The 23,262-nt window shown below is 37.3% G+C and overlaps 1 protein-coding gene and 1 pseudogene across 5 annotated transcripts in view; both read left to right on the top strand.

The window, feature by feature from the left end:
- The window catches only part of CNOT4 (CCR4-NOT transcription complex subunit 4), a 143,569-nt gene that overhangs the window by 76,263 nt on the left and 44,044 nt on the right, over positions 1-23,262 (top strand). For 2 of the 5 annotated variants that reach the window (XM_021692767.2, XM_044920283.1), the window contains 4 exons: positions 4,691-4,777; positions 5,709-5,810; positions 6,536-6,661; positions 10,202-10,326. In XM_021692767.2, the coding sequence (XP_021548442.1) occupies positions 4,691-4,777; positions 5,709-5,810; positions 6,536-6,661; positions 10,202-10,326 (440 nt within the window). Of the gene's footprint in view, positions 1-4,690; positions 4,778-5,708; positions 5,811-6,535; positions 6,662-10,201; positions 10,336-23,262 lie in introns of all 5 variants that reach the window. The other 3 variants (XM_044920286.1, XM_044920284.1, XM_044920285.1) reach the window with 2 other exon arrangements.
- LOC123326397 lies at positions 13,378-19,797 on the top strand (annotated as a pseudogene).

The raw sequence follows: 23,262 nt of genomic DNA, 5'->3' as shown, positions 1-23,262 counted from the left end.
CATGACCTGAGCCGAAGGCAGATGCTTAACCAACTGAGCCACCTTGGTTTCCCCAAAAAATCTATTTTAGAAGATCTGGTAGGTAGTTCGAGGCAGTGATTAGAGGTAATCATCTTCCAAATCCTAAAATTTCAGATTTGCTGGAACCTAATTCATTCATTTTATAAATTAACTCTTGAATACGTACCATGTTTTAGGTACTTTGATGTTGGAAATAAAATAATTTAGCTCGCCAGACTCATTCTCTACCCTTAACTGACTTACAGACTATTGGTAAGACAGGATTTAAGTCTTTTTTTTTTTTTTAAGATTTTATTTATTTATTTGAGAGAGACAGAGATAGCAACAGAGAACACAAGTGGGGAGTAGAGGGAGAAGCAGGCTCTCTGCTGAGCAGGGAGCCCAATGCAGGGCTCAGTCCCAGGACCCTGGGACCATGACCTGAGCCGAAGGCAGACGCTTAACGACTGAGCCACCCAGGCGCCCTAAATTTAAGTACTTATAAGTGGGCTGGGGATTTATAAACAGGGAAGTACAGAGTTTTTTGGGGAACATGTAACAGTGGGGAACTTGGCTAGTATAGAAATCCACAAAAAGCCTCCCAGAGGAAAGGATAAATTAAGAGTTACTAGAGATTGGCTAGGCAGCAAATAAGGACAGGAGTGTCTCAGGTATTTGGTGGTCCAAGAGAGCAGCTTGTTTGAGGAACTAAAAGACTTAAAAGACAGAACCATGATATTTTACAAATGAGAAATTGAAGCATAGGGAAGTTAAGTGACTTAGTTAAGTGACCTGGGATCACACAGCTACTTCATAGCAGAGCCAGGACTAGAAACCACACGCCTTCCCAACCGACCAGTTTTTTAAAGGTCCTATTCCAATATATTTTACACTGATAATTGGTCTGTTGTTCATCCATTCATCCTTCTGTCTGCTTACCAAGTTTATTTTCTCTGTAGTATCCATGATCACTTGACTATGTTACCAAAGAACATATAGGAAGACATTTTAAACATTAGGCATGCCATTGGGCGTTTATAATTCTCTCACAAGGCTTTTTGTATTCTTTAGTACTATTATTTTTGTTTTTGTTTTTTTTTTTTAAAGATTTTATTTGTTTATTTGACAGAGAGACAGGAGAGAGGGAACACAGGCAGGGGGAGTGGGAGAGGGAGAAGCAGGCTTCCCGCTGAGCGCCCTCTATATTACTATTAAAGGTGGCTCACTGTGAATATAGAGTGAATATAGAGCGCCCTCTATATTACTATTAAAGGTGGCTCACTGTGAAGTAAATATATGATATTTTGAATATATGGACCATGTAGTGATATGCAGGGTGTTTTACCTACTCCCCATACTTCTTAATCACTAGAATGCTGTTTTGCTAGTTGTATGTTTAGGTAGAATCTGGAGTATTTAACTTAATATAGAAAGTTTAAATTATTTAGGGGCGCCTGGGTGGCTCAGTCGTTAAGCATCTGCCTTCAGCTCAGGTCATGATACCGGGGTCCTGGGATCGAGCCCCTCATTGGGCTCCCTGCTCAGCGGGAAGCCTGCTTCTCCCTCTCCCACTCCCCCTGCTTGTGTTCCTGCTCTCGCTCTCTCTCTCCCTCTGTCAAATAAATAAATAAAATCTTTAAAAAAAAAAAAGGGGGGGTTAAATTATTTGAATTTCCCTTGCCTGGGCAGGCCATTTCTTATCAGCCATAGGCCATTTGCTAATACTTTGAGGCCCACCAATGTTCTTTATCCATGTAACTCTTTTTGTTCAGTGCTGAAACAGTTATTTTTCGGTTAACATTTATTGAGTACTGGGCAGTGTGTAAGACACTGAGTATACACCAGTACAAAGGTAGTCCTTGCTTATTTTCAAACTAACAGTATAATACACTATGAGAAGTACTTTGTGCTGTGGAGGCACAAGAGAGAGCACCCGATCTTGTTGGGGAAGTATGTGCTCTTCCACTATCTTTGGGGAGAAGTGCTTCTGGTACAGGAACTGTACAGATTCTTCAGCATGAGAAAGATGTCGGTCTGCAAGTGATTTTTTTTTTTTTGGCTGGAAGATTAGACTGCAGTGGTGAGAGATGAGGCTGGTGAGGTAAGTAGTAACATACTATGAAGGGCTTTCTAACCATGCAAAGGAGTTTGAATGTTCTTAGGAACAGTGACATGGCTAGATTTGTGCTTTGAAAATAATCATTCTGGCTCCAGTGTGACATGTCAGTATAATTATATACAAGTCTTATGTTGTATTGAAGGTATTATACCCAAATACTGGACAGAAACTGTTTCCGTAAGTGAGTGGTTTTCAACCTTATCAGAGCTGGTAATCGTTTTTAAAAACATTTTATAACACTCTTTGACTTTTATGAAGTGATTTCATGATGTAAAGAAATAAAAGGAATAAAAGAGAAATAATTTATAAAACAGACTATTTCTACATGTAAAATTTGGGTACCACTACTCTAGAACCTTGCTACTCAGGGTGTGATTTCTGAGCTGGTAGAGTAGTATCCCCTGGGTGCTTATTATGTAAACTCAGGCCCTGCTTCAGAGCTACTAGATCTGAATATGCAATTTAACTGGATCCTTTAAATGATTTGTATGCATATTTAAGTTTGGGAAGTACTGTTTTTAAGTACACAATAAAATAGTAAGATGCTTACATCTGTGTGCAGAATCACCGTGTGACACCTACAAAGGCAGATTGTTATAGGTATATGTATCGGCAATCCAGATACTATGAAAAGCCAATGATGTGATTTTTCTGAAATAACTCTTGGTATAATTCTGAACAAAGCACTTGTAGTCATACCTTAATTACGTATTATTTGCTTTCCTATAAATTCAACATATGTCAAAACTGTAGGGAACTACTTTTGATTTTATATATAATGTGGAATTTGTTTCTAGTTTCACTTAATTATAAATAGGTTTCTCAGCTACATGAATGACTTGTAGAACATTCAAAAGTTGTGCAGGACAGTTCTTTACTGTGCAGGGCTAGCCAGACAGAGCATTGTAAGCCATTCCTGGCTCCCATCCACTGAACATAAGCATGGCCTCCCAGTCACTTTGACAACCTCCCCCAATAAAAGCTCCCACGGATTTTTTAAATGCTCCCTTGAATGCTGCCTTCATTGAGAGCTACTACCATAAACTCAGATGTGATTTGAGATGATGATGCAGCACAATGTGTGACCAGTCTGAACTCTTTGAAGCAGATATTTTGGTTCTGAAGTCCTGTGCTGAGTTGGTGTGCATCCAGTTGGAATATTGAGTGCAGTTCTAAACTCCACCAGCCAGGAAACTTTTCAGAATAAACTCTTCCCTACTCATCAACCCTGAGACTTTGCTGTGTACAACCTGAGGGTCATTGCTTTTGCCACTTAATAGTCTCATTTGTCTTGGGGGATTTGGTGGAAAAAAGATTGAAAACCAATACAGTCACCTCATCTTATAATCCATTAAAATTGGCTATAAAAAACATAACAGCCTTGTATTTACAAGAACCTAAACTGTGGTAAAAATAATTATGTTAATTAATTTGAAAACTGTTGAGAATTAATGATACCCCAGTCAGACTGTTTCACAAAGCTTTGATTCTTTCATATGCAGAACATACTAGCTAAGTTGTAAGTATGTGAGAATGTTATCAAATTAGAGTGTTTGGAAAGAATACTTTGCACACACATGGACAGGTATACACAGAATGCTTTCCCTGAGAGAGAGCTTGCTATTTGGGAAGGTTGTAGGAAAGTAGATCTATAGATAAATTCTAGGGAAAGAACAAAATTTAATTTTGAAGTAGTTGTGAATTACAAGGAGAGGTTTTTGTATCACGGTACATATTAGTCAAATTAGCCAAGGTCAAGTAAGTCTGTAAGAGAAGTTAAATGAATGTATGTAGTGATCACAAAGTAAAGGAAGTGACACAGATGCGAGGGGGAATAACCACCAAAAAGTAACCAGGTAATAGAGAAAGAAATGTATAAATTTGTTTCCTCGATTTTTTTCCATCCATCACTGCATATATCAGCGCATGCATATATGTTATTTACCAGGAAAAGGGAGGAAAAAAACAGGAGATAATCAAGAAGTGGTAAAATTGACACAAAGAAACTAAGTATAACACACACACACACACACACACACAGCATGAAGCTAAGGTTGAACATTGTTACCATATTTGCAATTTGTGGTTTAATATAATATATCAAATGTTATATACAATAGATTTATGAGTAGACTCTACTATGTCTGTTCTTGAGTTTCTGTCTCTGTTTAATACATAATTATTTTGGTCATTGTTTTAACAATTACTTTTTTATAAGGATTATCTGTTAATGAAAATGTGGTTAAGATATTTGATCTGTTTGGTGTTTAAGCACACTGTGAAGATAAGATCCCATGGATTATTGGTGCAGATATTAGAACATAGTGGGTAATACCAAACTTACGGAGTCTTAGTTTCCATATAGTGGGTCAATGAAAAATAGCTTTTAGACTCTTGATGATTTCCTATAGGTTAACCATACAAATTGTAATTAGGAAGTAGTCACATTTATTAGAAAACTATAAAAATTATTTTCCTTTCACTGAAGAGGGAATGGGGTATGTCCCCATTATAAGAATAACATTGATGAAAATGGGGACACATTATACCTTATTTCTTCTTCTTTTATAGGTTTTAAAACGACCAGAATATTTTGGGAAGTTTGGTAAAATACATAAAGTTGTCATCAATAATAGCACATCATATGCAGGCTCACAGGTAACTAATTATAGGGATTTTTGCCTTTCCTCCCCGTGGTCTAGGCTTGGCCTGGGCTGTTTAGAAGGAAAATCTGCTTTCTGGGATTTTCTAGAAAGTCTGAGGGTCAAGGATTTAAGCAGTGTAGTGACCTCTACTGGTGGGGTGGGGGAATTTCTGGTGCTCATTTGACTTCAGGACTTAAAGAGTGAATTGATAGTAGTAAGAAATAGTAAAACAAAGATTAAGTGATGGTTTGAGGGGGAGGGGGAGTTGAGTCTATTATCAGTCAATGTAATAATTAGATGATTTCTAATTAATATTTTCAGATATTGAAAACGTAATAGAGCATCTTTGTTATGCTGGTATTAGCAGATAGAATACTTGCAAATTGCCTTTATTTTGGGGAGAACATAATTTGACACGGTGTCTTTAAATTTTATTTTTTTAAATCTAATTTTCAAAGTTTGTTGTAACCTTGACGAGCCTGTCAAATGATTTAGAAAAATAAATACCAAGCCAGAGATGATACATTATCCATATTATATTTTAGTCTACTTAAAATCAGATAAGTACAATTGTTTTAAGATGAGCTAGGATATGGTTTAATCAAAGCTACTACTATTTCTGATTATTGTCATTATTATTATTATTATTTTTAAGATTTTTATTTATTTGACAGAGAGAGAGAGTGAGAGAGGGAACACAAGCAGGGGGAGTGGGAGAGGGAGAAGCAGGGAGCCCGATGCGGGGCTCGATCCCAGGACCCTAGGATCATGACCTGAGCTGAACGCAGACGCTTGACGACTGAGCCACTCAGGCGCCCCTATTATTAATGATAGTATTTGTAAAGGTCTTAAGAATTCCCTAGGCAGGGTGCAAAGGAATTGTTTTTTTTTTTTTTTAAGTTTTTCTTGAATTTGAAACTAGTAACAGTGTGTTTTCACTTTAGGGTCCAAGTGCCAGTGCTTATGTAACCTATATCCGGTCAGAAGATGCTCTCAGAGCCATACAGTGTGTCAACAATGTGGTAGTAGATGGCAGAACACTTAAGGTAATATGGTCCTCTTGATTTCTTTTTAAGGGGGAAGAGATAAAATGTAACTAGGGGAGAGCCTACCATTTACTTATTACATTTGGAGGGAATCTATTTGAAGATTGCTTCTTAAGCATCCATACTAACTTATGACAGCTAATTTGTTTACTGCCAGCTTATGGAGGGTCTTGTTTTACCAGGTAGGAATAAACACATTCATTATCAGGTGATAATCTTTAAAAATCTGTATTTACACATAAATCTTATTTTGTGAAAATAGGATCTATTATTCATATCAGAAATAGAGAATCGTTCTAATTTGTCATCCTTAAAGATTTGGCCATTGATCAATTAAGGTTTGAGTAAAGGGTCGCACTAAGCCATGCTTTATATAAATGGAAAAAGGATGACATAACTAGAAAAAAGAATTTGCTTAGGTGCCTAACTTTTGTAATATGAAATAGATTTTGTGTATCTTCTCTTCTGATCTCTAGGGAGGATGATTTGGGTACTCAAGTACTGGAAACCCTAACTGAGGTGTTTTCTTTAGTTCTTCCAAAGGAGCATCATCTTTAATAGATCCTGCTAGTAATAGTTTAGTTCTCCAGTATTCAGAGCCATACCTCTTGTTTTGTCGTGTCTGTGCCTTATTTGAGGTGAAGTGAAAACAACAAACATGGAAATTCTCATTGTGCCAATTCACATTTTGGGTCCTTTTTTCCCCCTCCCTGCTCTTTCTGCAGGCATCTCTAGGTACAACAAAATACTGCAGTTACTTCTTAAAGAATATGCAGTGTCCAAAGCCTGACTGCATGTATCTACATGAATTGGGGGATGAGGCGGCCAGCTTCACAAAAGAGGAAATGCAGGTAGTAAAATAATGTGAATTAAAACTTTGCAGAAAAGGGAGTATTTTTCTTTATAAATTAAAATTGCAAAAGCAAGAACTAGGGATTTAATTTTTTTAATTATTATTAAAGTAGCATTTTCCAGTGTTCCATGGAATGTCAGTTCTACAGAATATTGTTATAATAAAAATGGGTCTATAGTCCATTAAGTTTGAAAATGCTAGATTAATGAAGATAGTTTTCTTTCCTGCAGGACTTCTCAGAGTCTTTAATATGCTAATACAGATCCAAGAGGGGAATGTACAATCAGAACTTAATTGACCAAGGAAAGCATTTTGGTAAATGCTACTTTAGGGGGAATATCAACAAAATGGAAGCTAAGTGGGTTACTGTAATTATGAGGGTTTTTTTTCCTTCCTAATTTCCACTCTTTACAGAACATGCTAGAAAATAATAACCTATCAAGTGTTGCTGATAACCTAACATTTTTATAAAATGATTTTTTCTATGAAAGTGTACTGAGTCAGTGTCCTATGAAGGATGAACTGAAGGCTTATTATCCTGTGTTCTTTTTTATATTTCCTGTTCTCTGTTCTCCTTTCAATTTGTAGTATTATAAACATGACAAATAAAAATGTTGACCATATGCATATTAAATAAGGATTATACCTAAAGCACAATGCTGCACTTCCCTATTACAGATGAGGACATCAGATTGTTGCTGTGGACTTTTGCAGGAATACCTCTCATTTAGAAGATAGAGGGGCATTGATTGCCACCTTGGACTCTCCATGTCAAACTAGAGAAAGTCTAGTAGGGTCTCTGTTAAGAGCAGATTGTTAAAATGAAATATTACCCTTTTTTTGACTTGAAGTTATTTCAGATTTAAGTTCCATTATAATCGATTCATTGGAATTTCTTGATTGTATTTCTTTATGGTCCCTTGTATTTCTTTAAGGTCTCTGTGATATTTAATGGGAACAGATGACTTCTTACTTAATAAATGCTTGTTGATTTTTTTTTTCTTTTTTTGGGTGAAACATTCTGGATAGAATCTAAGGTTGAACCATTCCAAACTAAATTTTGACATGTAAAGAATATGCATTACTCATGCTACTATTATAGTGAAGATTTCTGTCAATAATCTCAGCCCAAGTTGATCTCATTTTGAGTATTATTGAATTGTAAACAAAAATGGACAGACAGTGCCATGGAACTGACTTGTAATGGGATTTAACCTGTCTTTGTGCACTGCCCCTGTAAAATCATTTGAGTATTAGTTTTAGCTCTTAATTGCTAATGAAAGCCATAATGTCTCCTGAAGTATTGATTGTAGAAAAAAATTTAAAGGCTTTTCATGTTTTAAAGATGTAAAATCCACATCTAACTGTATTTTTTTCTTAATAATTTAAAATTCATATTGTTGTGATGAAATTTATCTGCTCTTTATGTGAGTTTAAAATTAATTTGAAAAGAGGTTTCTTTATTAAAACAGTTCCTCTGTATAGAAAGGAAATTTGAACAAATTATATCATGGCAAAAGTCAGATCTTTCCTTGTTACTGCATAATTGAAAATTTAGTACCATATGAAATATTTATAGATCCATTTGGAACAGGCAGGAGCCCCCTCAAAACAGGGCACAATGCATTGTGCAGTGTATATAATACAGTCCTACTTGATTAGATGATGTTGCCCTTGCTTGTTTTTATTGTTTTGTGTTTGTTTTGATCTGTCCCTTTCTGGGTTTGGTTTTCCTGTAACATCTAGTTAGACCACACTTCTAAAATAATTAAACAATCCTGAAGGTAAGTAAAAATGTCATTTCAGTCATGATATACATGCAAATAGTAAAAAGTCATTCAAGGTAATTTCATTGTAACTTATTTTTTTTAAGATTTTATTTATTTTTGAGAGAGAGAGTGTGGCACGAGAGGAGGGAGGAAGGGCAGAGGGAGAAGCAGACTCCCCAATGAGCAAGGAGCCCGATGTGGGACTCAATCCCAGGACCCTAGGATCATGACCTGAGCCGAAGGCAGATGCTTAACCAACTGAGCCACTCAGGCGCTCCTCATTGTAATTTATTTTTGTGTATGACTAATTTCCAAAGGCAGACTTTGCCTAATTTCTCTGATAACATTTGTGACACTGTCTTCTGATATACAGCATCCAACTACAGGAAATACAGATTTTGTTGTATATAGAACACTGATCTTCAAACTTTCTGTAAAGAGCCAATTAGTAAATATTATAGGCTTTCTGGGCCTATCTGGTCTTTGTAGTAAATACTCAAATTCTTCTGTTATAGCAGAGACAAGCCATAGACAGCAAGTAAATGAATGAGCATGACTATTCCAATAAAACTTTATAAAAACAAAGGGGCTGGGGTGCCTGGGTGGCTCAGTTGGTTAAGTGTCTGCTTTTGGCTCAGGTCATGATCCCAGGGTCCTGGGATTGAGGCCCACATTGGGCTCCCTGCTCAGTGGGGAGTCTGCTTCTCCCTCTCCTGCTCCCCTCTGCTTGTGCTCTTTCTCTTTCTCTCTCTGTCAAATAAATAAATCTTTAAAAAAAAAAAAGACGGGCGCCTGGGTGGGTCAGTCGCTAAACGTCTGCCTTTGGCTCAGGTCATGATCCCAGGGTCCTGGGATCGAGCCCTGCATCAGGCTCCCTGCTCCGTGGGAAGCCTGCTTCCCCTTCTCCCACTCCCCCTGCTTGTGTTCTGTCTCTCTCTGTCAAATAAATAAACTCTTTATTTTTTTTAAAGATTTTATTTATTTATTTGACAGAGAGAGACACAGCGAGAGAGGGAACACAAGCAGGGGGAGTGGGAGAGGGAGAAGCAGGCTTCCCACCGAGCAAGGGAGCCTGATGCGGGACTCGATGCGGAAATCGATCCCAGGACCCTGGGATCACGACCTGAGCCGAAGGCAGACGCTTAATGACTGAGCCACCCAGGTCCCCCTAAATAAATAAAATCTTTAAAAACAAACAAACAAACAAACAACTAGAGGCCCTTTTCAACCTGTTTCCCCATCTTTTACTTAAGAATGAAGTCTTCTAACAGGACATTACAAAATTTTCAGATCACCAAAAAATATTAATTTCTCTTTTTAAAAGAGATGAACACATTGTAAATAGTACACAGATGAAGAGTCTTAATACATTTTTCATTATCTTGACACACAGTAAAAACTCCATTACTTTGTTTTTACATAAAAATTAATGTATTTTAAGCTCCAGACCAGGGACTGGCAGTTTACTACCACACAGGCACCCCAGGCCTCTAGTTTTTTGAGCTGGCAAAAAAGTTGTCTGTTGATACGCTTTTCTGCACAATAAATGGTTGATGAAATCCTTAATTAATGGCATATATATCATGTAGTTTTGTAGGAAGAACTTTCATTGGTCTACCAGTTCTGTGACATCATCCTCACGGGGTTCTCTATGCCATGAAAAATCCTTACATGTTTATTTAGGATATCTTTAATAATTCAGAAAGTAAGTCATTTTATACCAGCCATTTTGTGAACCACACTGCAGTTTTAATTTCTTCTTCCATTAGGCGGGTAAGCACCAAGAATATGAACAGAAACTACTTCAAGAATTATATAAGTTAAACCCCAATTTTCTTCAACTATCTACGGGTTCAGTTGATAAGAATAAGAACAAAGTGACACCACTGCAGAGGTATGATACGTAAGTACCGATATTAGTATAATCAGACACCTTGCCTTCATGTCTGTCGGTCTCTCTTCTCATTTTACATCTTCTTCAGGCAGAATTCTTCTTGACAATGTCTATCATTTGTGCAGAATTGTTGCATTATATAGGAAATGTTGAGTCACAGTTTCTGGGTTTGAATGTTTGCTGCCTGCCGCTCCCTGGTAATACTTCAGATGAGCCTCTTGATGGCTACCCCTTTGCGTTGATTTGCAGACTGCCCTGGACCCTCAGAACACCCTCCTTGAAAAAAAAAAGGAATTAAGGGATGTTGGTTATTGAAAGGCTCTTATTACCTAATTAAGGTTTCCCCTGATATAATGAGGGGGAGAATATTGTAAAAGGGGGAGTGGGAGTTATCTGAAGCATTGTATGTTGGGGACCCAAATATTTGTGGTTTTTTAGTCACAGGAATCATTAAAGTCTTATATCCTCTGAACGAGGAGGATTCAGAATCTTATTCATCTTACGAAGCAACTTAACTTTTGTGTAGACCTGTATTATGTCAGTGTTTAAATGAATTTATAGTCTAAGGTACAGAGTCTCATTCTGATGTGGTGATCTTCACATTTTGGGTTATATTTGGTCATGGCCTGTCAAAATGGTATGATAAATAAAAACAATAATTTTGGGGTTGTACTCTATCCCGAATGTTCCTTAAGTTTGATGTGTTAGGATCTTGTTAATGTTTTTTAATTTGGTAAGTTTAATTTTTATAAAATGAATTCATTTGAAGTAAATAGCTATAATTAGTTTAGATATGTTGATTTTCTTTCTTTCTTTTTTTTTTTTTTAACTTATTCAAAGTTAAATTTGTTTAAAGTGATATCCTAAATGTCTGGTTGTTACTTGTTATAGTCCAGCATTTAGCACTAAAGTAATATAAGGGCCATTTTTCAAATGTAGCTAATAGTAACTACATATATTGTCATCAGGTCAGTTTCTTCAACTACTTATTCTTGTATTTAAATTCCTGAAGTCCTTGTTAAGTTTATTCACTTTGATGGTAAAGATTATTTAAAAGGCTATTCAAGTTTGTTTATATACACACACACATATGCACAGGTACATACATGTGTATATAAGTATATATTAAAGAGGCCACAGAGCAAAACATAAAATTACTGTATAGTAAACTATGTGAAATTTGTTTATATCAAAGCTAAGAATTAAAGCTAAGTCCAAAAGAAATCTTTTTGGGATGATAAGCTTTGACCCTTTCCGTTGATCTTTTTGTACCTACTCCTTTCTGCTCCTGGATGTTTACTTTGTTATGAACCATATTCTATTATTTACCTCATTGGTTGCTAACTCAGTAGTGCTTCATGTAAGAATGGGGTTACCATAGTAAAAATTTTTTTCAGATGATTTAACATTTATATACATCACTGTTTTCATTAAAAATGTCATTCTAATTAAAACCATATTCTGGGTTTATAGCCCCTAGAGAATTCAGACCAGAAATTTAAAATTTAGATCATCTCTTTGAGATAATGTTTTTTATTTCCCAAATATAAAAGTAATATGTTTCTACTTAAGGAAATTTGAAAAATATATAAAAGCATTCAGAAGAAAGTAAATATTGTATGTGATCTCAATACTCAAGACATTTTCCCTGAAAATGATTTGATGTGTTTCCTGCAGTGTGTATTTCTTTGTAGTCCTTTTCCTTCTTGTGAATGTATATATACACAAAATACATTGGTTTGTTATGTTTTAAAACTTAATACTCACTATTATGAATATTTTCCTTTGTCATGAAAACAGTTTTTTATGGCTGCATGGTATTTCATTATACATGAGCATTTGAAATTTATTAAAGCAACCTCCTGCTGGTGTATATTATTTTCATTTTGGTGCTCTTATTTATGACACTGTGATGAACATTTTTTCATATAAACATTTATTATTGTTATTGCTTTGATGCTCTTTGAAGTAGAACTGCTGAGTCAAAGATGATGAGTACCTATTTCCTTGAATTGAATATTTTTTCTGCACATTTGCCAATTTGATTAAAAAAAGCTGTCTCATTTTAATTTGTATTTGAATAATAGAGTGAATGAACTTCTTATAGATTGTGAATTCGTATCTGTTTGTTATGTTTTATTGATGTATTTAAGTGTTGTATGTGCATTATACAGAATTAACTTTCCCCAATTAGTTGACCAGTCTACTTGTGTTTCAAAATACTTGAATTTATAAATCAATTTTGGAAGAATTTCTATTCTGCAATATAACATTGAATGTTCTAAACCAATAGCATGGTATATCTCTCCAAGTCTTTTGTGTCTCTTAGGAAAGAATTTGTTGGTGTCTTTTCCCTGCTTTATTGTATTGCATCTCTCACCACCACCTCTTCCTATTTGAGAATTCCGAGGCTAAAAATTAAAGACCAGTGTTAGAAATCTTTTATCTGCTATCAGGCATCCTTGTCTCATTCTTTATAGGGCTATCTCCCTATTTTATAAGGCTGTCTCCAGTGTTTTATTCACTTGTAAATGTGATTTTGACCATTTATTTGAGATAAGTATTTTTATTTTTATTTATTTATTTATTTTCTGAGATAAGTATTTTTAATCACAATATGAGAATACCTTGTTATTTTTAATTTGTTGAGTTTTTTTCTTTAGATTGAAAGTGAGAATTGACATTTACTAAATGTCCTTTTGGCCTTTATAACAAGTATTTAGTTTTTCTCTTGTTTTTTTGTAATCAATTATTATTAGATTTACTAATATATTACTGACTTTGCCTTCATATAAAGTGTAGTCAGAACACATTTATAACTGTTTCAGTAGCAGGAGGGGAATGTCCTGGATACCACGGAGTATAAAACAAAGTACTCATTTAATAACTGCCCAAAGCCAGTTGTTACTGAACTTCAGCTAGGACCAGAATAAATTTGACATGGTTACCTGTGCTTTGCATAAGTACACAATATAGGAAGGTTTCTTTGGGGATGGAGAAGGGTTGTTTTTTGTTGGTTTAATTCAGGTCCCCCAAATTTAAGGACATGTGATGGCCCAAGGTACAGAGAGTTCTTGTTTTGGCAAGCTCCTATAGCTTGTTTTCTTTCCATGCCAACCCCTGCAAAAGATTAAGTTCAACTGACTGTCAGTGCTGCTGAAGGTCTGCTTTGGTCTCCATTTCCACATTGTCACTGTACAGGGTATAGTGATAAGGATGCATTTATAGATAATTTTCCTTCTTCCCATAGGGAAGACTTGTCAAGTTAGAAAGATGAATAGTATGACTCTTTCCATGGTCCTACCCAGGAGATATGTTTTTCTTATTCAAGATAAGTTGAGAATTAAGCTTAGTAGGGAAGAATGAAAAGGAATGGTTTCTTTTTGTCTCTGCTTGTCATTCACATGTAGTGAATACCAGTTTTACAAGGACTGCAGGAAAACAAAACCTGGAACCTTATGAATTGATACTAAACCTAAAATGTAGTTTCCTCTTACTTCTAATTAAGCCAGAGTACAAATATTAAGAGTATCATAGCTACTGAATCCTCACTGAACCCTGACATGGTCCTGATACACATACATAAGTGAAGTTTCTGTAGTGTGTCTTACTCCTGTTTCACTTAAATGAACAGTAAATTATGAAAGGGTATATGCCATTTGTTCTCACCACCCCCCATTATGATGCATTCCAGAGTATATCAGTCAGATGGAGTATAGATATGCTAGTTTTCTATATTAATCAGTTACTTTGAAATGATGAATACAAATGACGAGAATGGGGGGGAATAAGGAAACCATGCAGTAGTGATGCTTAATTAAGGACTGGCTATTTTAAGTTTGGGGCTTGAAATACCTTCATTTAGGTTGAGACACTATTTGTGCCCCAACTGAAAACTGTGAAAGGAATAGTAGCTAGATGGGCTGCTGTGCCCAGGGACAGTGAGTAGGCCTACATAAGAATTTGGGGAGCACATTATTGGGTATATAGATCACTCAAGGTAAATGGTTATGACCTGACATTGTCGCTTAGACAAGCCACCATTGAAGGAGTGGGTATGTTCAGCTTTAGACTGAGCTGAGAAGAGGGTTGGCGTCTTTTGTGTGCCTTCAGTCTCCGTTGTCCTGTGTGGGAGATACCATTGTTATCTTGCCAGACCAGGGACTGGCAGAGGCCCGGGGCCCAGTTGTTACCTTACTACTGGCAAGGAAAACTGGGACTGGCAAGGCTCAGAGAGTTTAAATAATTCACCAGTATCCCACACAAATAAGTGATAGACCAGATTCTGACCAAAGTTGCTGTCGCTTTTACCCCCAGGCTCATTCTCCCACTCTGCCACTGCTCAGTCTAAAGGAGGTAAAATTCTTAAGAGACTTTAACTTGAATCAAAAACTCTTAACATGAATCAAACTAATTGACTTAAAGACTATGTCACAACTAATATGTACTTTGACCTTGAAGGTCTCGGGTCTATAAGGTTTATTATCTCAGGATAAATTGGATATACTATACATCCCAGGAATTAATGGTATTTTAAGCAAAAGCTTTCCTAAACCGCAGTTTGGTGGCAGTAGAGGAAAAGCTAAAGAAAGGAAAATGACTATAGGAATTTGTCAGTTTTTATTACATCGAAGGAAAATGCATGTCTTTTTAAAAACAGCTATATCTTTATTGAAAATCAAGTACAAGCTTTGATAGACTGCGGGCATAGTCAAGTGCCTTTTTTATTCAGCATAATGGGAGTGGTCCCTGCATGAATCTTGTTCTCCTACTCTGACATCATTTAGTCTGGTTTGATTTAGAAAAGGTATGGTCCCAGAGACTTGTTGAAAATAGTCTTGGGTAGAGCTTGTTAAATCATGAACAGGCTTCAGCACATCTGTGAACTCTCTGAAATTTTATCAGATTTTGTGTGTGTGTGTGTACATTTTTCTGGAGAGAGGACCCATGACTTAATAATAATTATAAATTGCACCTGTGTGTGCTAGTACTTACAGATAGAAGTGATTTCAGCAATGATTCTCAAACTATGGACAGGTGCCATGAGAGATGGCCTACATTTTTTTTTTTTTTGTAAAATGGATCCCCAGAAAGGCATTCTCCCTTTTATAATAGATAAATGATTTGCCGTTCCCTTTTTTTTTTTGCATGAAACTCAAGGCAACTTACTAGTAAACTAAGTAGATGAATTAGTAAGATTTGCATTGCCTTCTGGGTGTGTATATTAAAATTAGTGAGCTGTAAGATTTTTCTGACCTTTGTTCTCAGAGTCTTTTTTCTTATTTCTCCTAAGAAATTTTATTCCCATTCTGTATTGGAAATATAAAGTTACTGCACATGTGCACATACATGCTGGAAAACTAGTACCAAGTTTTGGTGTCTTGTTCCACCTACATAGAATATTTTCAAGAAAGTTAGAGAGCCACTGGTATTTTTTTTCCCAGAGGGTGGGGTATAATGAGTTTTGGGGGATGGATAGTTAAATGAGCAGTTGTGTGTTTAAATTCTACTTAAGTATATAGTACTTAAGATCAACCTTTATTACTGAAATAGAAAATTAAAATGAATAGATGGAGACAGTTTGACTTGCTGCTTTTGAAAGCTGGCCACAGCCTATATGTTTAGGATGGTAGATGTTTATCTTTCAACTTTAATCTTAAGAATAATTGAATTTTTTTATTAGTAGTAATCAGAACATTTATTTTCGCTCATGCTCAGTACATCTTGGAGTAATTGAGAAAATTCCAATTAAAATTGTATTTGCCAAACTATAATCAGTCCAGATTATGGACGCATTTTTTCTTACCATGTTAATAGCTCATTGTGCCACATTATGTAAGAGGTGGCCGTATTTTAGTAGTAAAGTAATATTTGAGATGTTAATGTATATTTGAAGCCTGTATCAAATAAACTCTGTAAAGGCAAGCTACCTGTCTGTAACTTAAATTTGTCCTTTGCAGTAGCAGCTGTAGATCTCAGTTATTTAAGATGGGCAAGCACGAAAAATTAAAATGAATTCTTCTAAATGAATATGGAGTATTTAATTTAGGAGCAGTGTGAATATGTATTTGTATATACAGTAACATGACACTGAAATTTGGAAATGTCTATTATGTTGACATTAAATTTTACCTTATTTCCGAAATGTAACCATAATTAGCACAATCATGGAGACTTTGTCTTTTCAATATGATGAACACGAGGACTAGACCTTCTCAGTATTTTTTCTGTCCCCACTCCCAGTCTGGAAAATGGTCTTTTCTGTGATCTTTCTCCTATGTAACTTGTTTTATGTTGCAAATTTTAGAAAGCTGCCAAGAGACTATTTTCAGGAGTTTGATGGCATCACTACCAAGAATTAGAAAGGAAGTCAAATTCGAGCACTGTCTTTGGGGCAAGTTAGAAGCTAGCATCTGAAGATCCAAACAGAAGAGTAGCTGTGTCACATTGCCTACTTGCAGATAGTTGTAGATCGTGGTTTCTTATCTGTAAAACCTTTTGAATTTGATATTAATGATTGCTTCTAGCTCTACAATCCAGTAATGGTGCGCCTCTTTAGTTCCACTAGTGTAGTAATCATCAGATACCAGGTGTTGCCGTTTAGACTAAATCAGCATCTCCAGAAACAGATTCTGGATTATACACTCTATATTTCAAAAAAATAAATATATATATTATTTAATGCCATAGCACTGGATTCCAACTTTTGGGTTAGTTGAAAAATATTTATTCCTGAGAAATCTATAATCTCACCATAGATTTCTGAACTATTCAGGACTAGGACTTTAAAAAAACTCAGTAAGACTATTTCTACGAAGATGTTACATGTTTACAAATTTTCATTTACAGACATTTACACACACAGCATTGCCTTCTGGAGATATCTTGATTGTGTTATGAGACCCACCTACCTTTTAGAACTGCTTAGTCCCACTTGAATCCAGTGCTTTTCAGTCAGTTGTGTGGTATTTAAAGATTTAGGTGTTTTGATTTCTCTTTCTCTCAGCATTATTACTGGGCAACGATGATTCCAAGGCTAACATGCCATTCCTTCAGTTCTTGGACCAAATGAACTCTGAGTATGCCTGCTGCAGCCAAGACCCTGAGTGCTTGTTGCTACAGCAGAACTTGTGAAAATTCTATTGGGACAGTCAGGCCTTTCCTCAGGGCCCTACCCAGTTGGCTGAGATGATGTTTAATCTCTTTAATTCTGATTCAGGCTCAGAGGGCTCAGTCGGAGCAAGGAGAGGCAGACCTCAAAGCACCTGTGGAGAGCCAGCAGCAGGAGATTGAATCCTGGAACCTGGAATTAAGGGCTAAGATGGAGAAGCTGGTGAAATCCATCAGCCAACTGAAGGACCGCAAGGATGCCTTCTACTTGTGATAGAAGACCCAGCCCCAGTGAGGATGTCCTCTTTAGACCCCCATCAGACCAGACATTAGCAGCTTCTGGAGAAAACCCCGTGAATGGGACAAAAGGAAAAAGGAGGTACTGGATACCTTTAAAGCACTGCTAAGCCATTACCTACCCTAATCAAGCTACTGCCAGAGTTGGAGTCATGGAAAGCCCTGCAGCGAAATGCTTGCATTGGCATTGGCACCTGGACCACAGATGGAAAAGTTGGAGAAGTGTTCACGGCTGGAGGAAAGCTGTTGTTTTTCATCTGTATTAGCGGCTGGAGGACCTGAAGGGACTGCGTCACCTGGTTATCAGGATGACTCTCTAACCAAAGAGGAAGGTCCTGTTCATAGCGTTGCTAAAGTGTCTGCTTCAGAAAGCCTTTGTGGTAGAAACGCAGCCTTGCATGGCCCAAACTCCCCACCAGCCCTTCATCTTCAAGAGTGAGAGGAAGTTTACTGTCCTACAAGGCTGCTGGTAAGATTCCAGGAAGGCAGTGGGTCACTGACTGCAGAAGTCCCCACTGACAGGAATCCTTCTCAGTTACAAGGTCTCCAGAAGTTCAACATTCTGACTTCAAACAAGAAAACTTTGACCCCTGAGAAGGGGCAGAGTCAGGGTTTAATGTGTAATTTTGACTACTTGACTCTGGTAGAGCAACATTCAGGTGGTTCCAGAAAGGGCATCATTAGGGACTGCTGAGGGTGATGGAGGAACTGTACATTATCAGCATCATGGTTGGATACACCTACCAGGGTCTGAAGCAGGAGCTGAAAACAGATAGTCCTTTGTGTGATTCTTTCTTTTTTTTTTTTTTTTAGGATTTTATTTATTTGAGAGAGAGAGAATGAGAGACAGAGAGCATGAGAGAGAGGAGGGTCAGAGGGAGAAGCAGACTCCCCACCGAGCAGGGAGCCCGATGTGGGACTCGACCCCGGGACTCCAGGATCATGACCCGAGCCGAAGGCAGCCGCCCAACCAACTGAGCCACCCAGGCGCCCCTGTGTGATTATTTCTAACCTGAAGCTACTCAGTTGCTTGGGCCTTGGTTCTCTGGTTCAGTCTGCTCAGCTTAAGCTCTCAGAATCAGCAGTTTTTTTCTAGGCACCCCCCCCTCCCCCCCCGCCCCGGCCCACTCAAAGCCCTCCTGGAGTTTGCTGGGCCCTGCTCTCAGTTGGCAGTTCTCCTCCTGTATTGGCCGAGACCTTGACCTGGAGCAGCTGAGCATGCTGTAGGACAAGCTGTTTGGGCAGAACTCTAGGATTGAGGGTACATTGTTGTCCTGGGCTGACTTCACGAAGCAAGAGAGCCCCCCCACCCCTATGCAAGCTACCATTCTAGACATGGTTGCACAAAAATCTGGACTTGGTACATGACCACCTGAGGAATCTGTGGAATGATGGCCATTATCATGGGCTTTGTGAGCTGGAGCCAGGAGCACCAGCTGCTAAAGAAGACCCATCTCTGGAGCCTTTCTGCTACATTGCAGCAAATCATTGGAAGGGGACATAACCTGCTCCAGGGTGGAACCTCAGGACAGTGATAAGGTGATCTACTCTGTGCCGCCCAACAGCAGGGAGGTACTGCAGTCACTCCTGCTGACTGGACTCATCCAGCACTACCAACTGCTTTCTGAGGGAGAACATACCTGAGAATATGCTGTACTGCCTCTATCCCTGAGTCCCCTGGAGTGAGGCTTTTGGGTACTACCACCAAGAGAAAGTTAATCTCCAGGAACAGAGGAAATACCTGAAACATAGGCTTCTTGTGCTGTCTGTAGACAGGTGGATGAGCTGCAACAACCACTGGAGCTTAAGCTGGAGCCAGAATTGGATTCATTAGGGCTGGAGCCCAGGATGGCATAAGGGCCAGAGCTAGGCCTGGAGTTAGAGCCACTGCTTGAGGCAGGACTGGATCTGGAGCCAGCACTAGAGCCCACACTAGGTGGGGTGGCACAGAGAGTGCCAGAGCCAATCCTGGGACCAGAACTGAAGCTGGAGCCTATTCTAGAGCCATTCCCAGGGAACCTCAGGAGACAACTACCGTTGCTCTATGATATGCTTATAGTGTAACTTGAGATGCAAATGAAAGTGGGGCCCCTGTGCATTTTGGTGTTTCCTGGTTATGTTAGAGCTACAGACTTGTTCAGAAAGAGGCCTTTCTGAACAGAAGTGGCTAATAAACTTTGTGCTGACCTAGAAAAGAAAACTGTAGATTTTTTGTTTGCTTATTTTTAAATAAAAAAGCCCTGTGCAGTTTATCTTAGTGTACCCAATCTTCTTTCATCTGGTATTATGAGGACTTGGCAGTTCTTGACAAGAGAATAGTCCATTTCATGGAGTAGGTGTCTTTCTTCCATATTAAATGTGGTATTTATTAAAGTTTATTTTCCTTTCTTAACCTTCTTGGCGTGATAATGGGTTGGTGGATGTTGAATGTAAAACAACAAATACTTAATATGACTATAACTTAAGCAGACACAGAGTTTGATGAGGAAGGAAGTTCACACCCAGTACTAGGGAAGTTGTGAGAACTCTGACCTGTTAGTGGTAGTCTTGGGATAAGTGTTACCTGTCCAGCCATTAGAGATCCAAGGAGTTCACATTTATTAGAATTGGAATTTGTAAATATATTTTTTTTTCTGTTGAGATTATACATGCATTTGCAGGGATTCTCCCATCTGTATTTTCTTTTGCACTGATAAGGTTGCACTTACAATGGCAGTTTTACCTATAATTTGACTCTTTACAGCCTACGTAGGAAATAAAAACAATTTTTAGTTTTATCTTTATTCTTAAAGCTTTTCATTTATTATTCCTTGAATAGTTAATTGTAAGGTAAATTGAAAAATATATTAAAACTGAGTGGAACATAAGCTTACTGATAACCTTGCCCCAATCCTGTTTTTTTAGCAGCGGTCTTTGGTTTAATGACACTGATCTAGAAATTTTTAAGCATCTTTGGTAAACCTTTCCCATGCAAAGCATCAAATGCTATGAATCAGTAGTTATGAAACCTCAGTTGGCATGGGGACTAGATGATATAAGTTAGTTGTAATCCAGAAACATTATCAAGGTTTTTTCTGAATGCAGTATTTTCATAGATTGCCCTTGACATTAGCAAGACTAACCTCACCTATACTGAAAATTAATATTTAGTGCTCTTTAATGGTGGTGGCTGAGAACCTGAACTGAGGTAAAGACACTGCAATTCTTCCTCTGTAATGTCTTGCTTTCATTCTTTTGTTTCCATTATTTCTGTTTCCTCTCACCTTTAAGCCTTTATTCTCGTAAGAATAGCGCAAGTTTGGGGAAGATGGTGGAGTAGGGAGCACCAGGAATCTGTCTCCCCACCTGGACAACAATTGCACTGGCAAAATCTGTCTGATGTAGCTATTTTGGAACTCTGAAATCTGTTGAAGGCTTGCAAATTCCATGGAAAGACTTGGGTTAATTTTGGTCAATTTCAGCTCTTGGGCCAAGCCACGTGGCAGGCAGCTGTGCACATGTTCCTGGAGTAGCTTGCACTTAGCTTGCAGAAGCCAGGATGGGCAAAAAGACCCTGGCTTTCATATATTGAGGATCTTTGTTCTAATTGCTGATTACTGCTTCTGATCACAGAGGTGCAGACAAAGAAGCAGGCAACCATTGTTGCAAGCCCCTCCCCCTCTGGCTGAAATGATACCCAGGGGATTTAAAGGACTAGTGTCCTTCCCCTCTTTTCCCCTTTCAGTTTTTCCTTTTCCTCCTTTTGGGTGCTAGATATTAAAGACTAGGAGATTCAAAAACAACTGCATATTGGGAGAAATGTAGGGTTTGTGCATGGCCAGAAAAAGGCTCAGAAAAGACCTGAGAAGACTTTAAATTTATACCTAGGGCTGATCTTTCGCACAGAGACAGCCTGCAAAAAAGCAGACAAATAACAAAAAAAGCAAACAGTGAGAAGGGGGAGAATCTGATTTCTAAAGGTACTACGTTACTAGACTCAAAGGGCCAGTGTTCAGTAAAAAATCACAGTTATGTATATAAAAGAAAAAGAAAAGTATGGCTCATTCAAAAGAAAGAATGATCAACAGAAACTGTCCCTGAAAAAAAAACCCAATGGCAGATATAGTAGACAAAGACTTTAAAAAAAACTCTTTTAAAGATTCCCAAGGAACTAAAAGAAGATGTGGAGAAAGTAAGACAAAGTATGAACAAAAGGGAAATATCAATTTTAAAAAGTAGGAAAGCAAAAAGAAATACAGTAATTTAAATGAAAAATTCACTAGAGGATTCAAAGGCAGATTTGATTAGGTAGAAGAATCTGTGAACTTGAAGAAAAGACAATGGAAATATTATAATGAGTTTGAGGAACACAAAGAGAAAAGACTGAAGAAAAGCAAACAGAGCCTAAGGGACTTGTGGGACACCATCAAGCAGAGCAGTTGTATGTATTGTCAGAGTTCCAGAAGGAGAAGAGAGAGAGATGCAGAGAGAATATTTGAAGGAAAAAAAAAAAATGGCTGAAAAATTCCCAAATTCAATGAAAGAAATGAATATAAACATGGGACAACCTTAAGGAACTCTAATTAAAATGAACTCAAACATTGACACACTTACCAAACCAAAATCAAGTCAAAATTTCATAATCAAAAATAAAATCAAATAAAGTCAAATCAAAATTTTATTAAAATGCCAAAGACAAGGAGAATCTTGAAAGCAGCAGGAGATGTGAATCATCATGTAGAAGGAATCTTCAATAAGATTATCAGCGTATTTCTCATGAGAAACTTTGGAGGCCAGAAGACAGTGGGCCAATATATTCAGAGTGCTAAGAGACAAAAACTATCAACCAAGAATTCTCTATCCAGCAAAACTTTCCTTAAAGAGTGAGGGAGAAATTAAAACATTCCCAGATTAACAAAAACTGAGGGAGTTGGTGATCTCTAGACCTGCCCTGCAAGAAATTTGCTCAAGGGAGTCCTGCAAGGTGAAATGGAAGAACACTAGTAAAGGTAAATGGGCAAATATAAAAACTAGTGTGATTGTAACAATGGTTTGTAACTATATTTTTTGTTTCCTACATGATTTAAGAGACCAGTATATTTAAGGTTCAATATATTAGTGTAAAAGCTAAAAGGGGTTGGGATTGAGCTGTAAAGGAACATAGTTTTTGTATGTTACTGAAATCAAGTTGATATAAATTTTGAGTATTATAATTTTAGGATCCTAGTTAAGTATAATTCCCATGATAACAAGGAAAGTAACTCTAAGATATACACAAAAGGAGATGAGAAAGGAATTTAAACATTTCACTAGAAAAATGTCAGCTAAACACAGAAGATAGTAATGCAGGAATTTGATGGGGGGAAAGCTATAAGGCATGTAGAAAACAAATGGCATAAAGGGCATAATCACTACTTCCTTACCAGTAATTACTTTACATGTAAATGGATTCAACTCTAATGAAAAGACAGATTGGAAGAATGGATAAAAATACATGATCCAACTATATGCTATCTACAAGAGACTCATATTAGAACCAGAGACACAAAC

The sequence above is a fragment of the Neomonachus schauinslandi genome, chromosome 12 (genome assembly GCF_002201575.2).
Source record: "Neomonachus schauinslandi chromosome 12, ASM220157v2, whole genome shotgun sequence".
In the NCBI taxonomy this organism is placed as follows: Eukaryota; Metazoa; Chordata; class Mammalia; order Carnivora; family Phocidae; genus Neomonachus; species Neomonachus schauinslandi.
The sequence above is the reverse complement of the archived record's forward strand: the minus strand, read 5'-3'. Positions and strand labels throughout refer to the sequence as shown.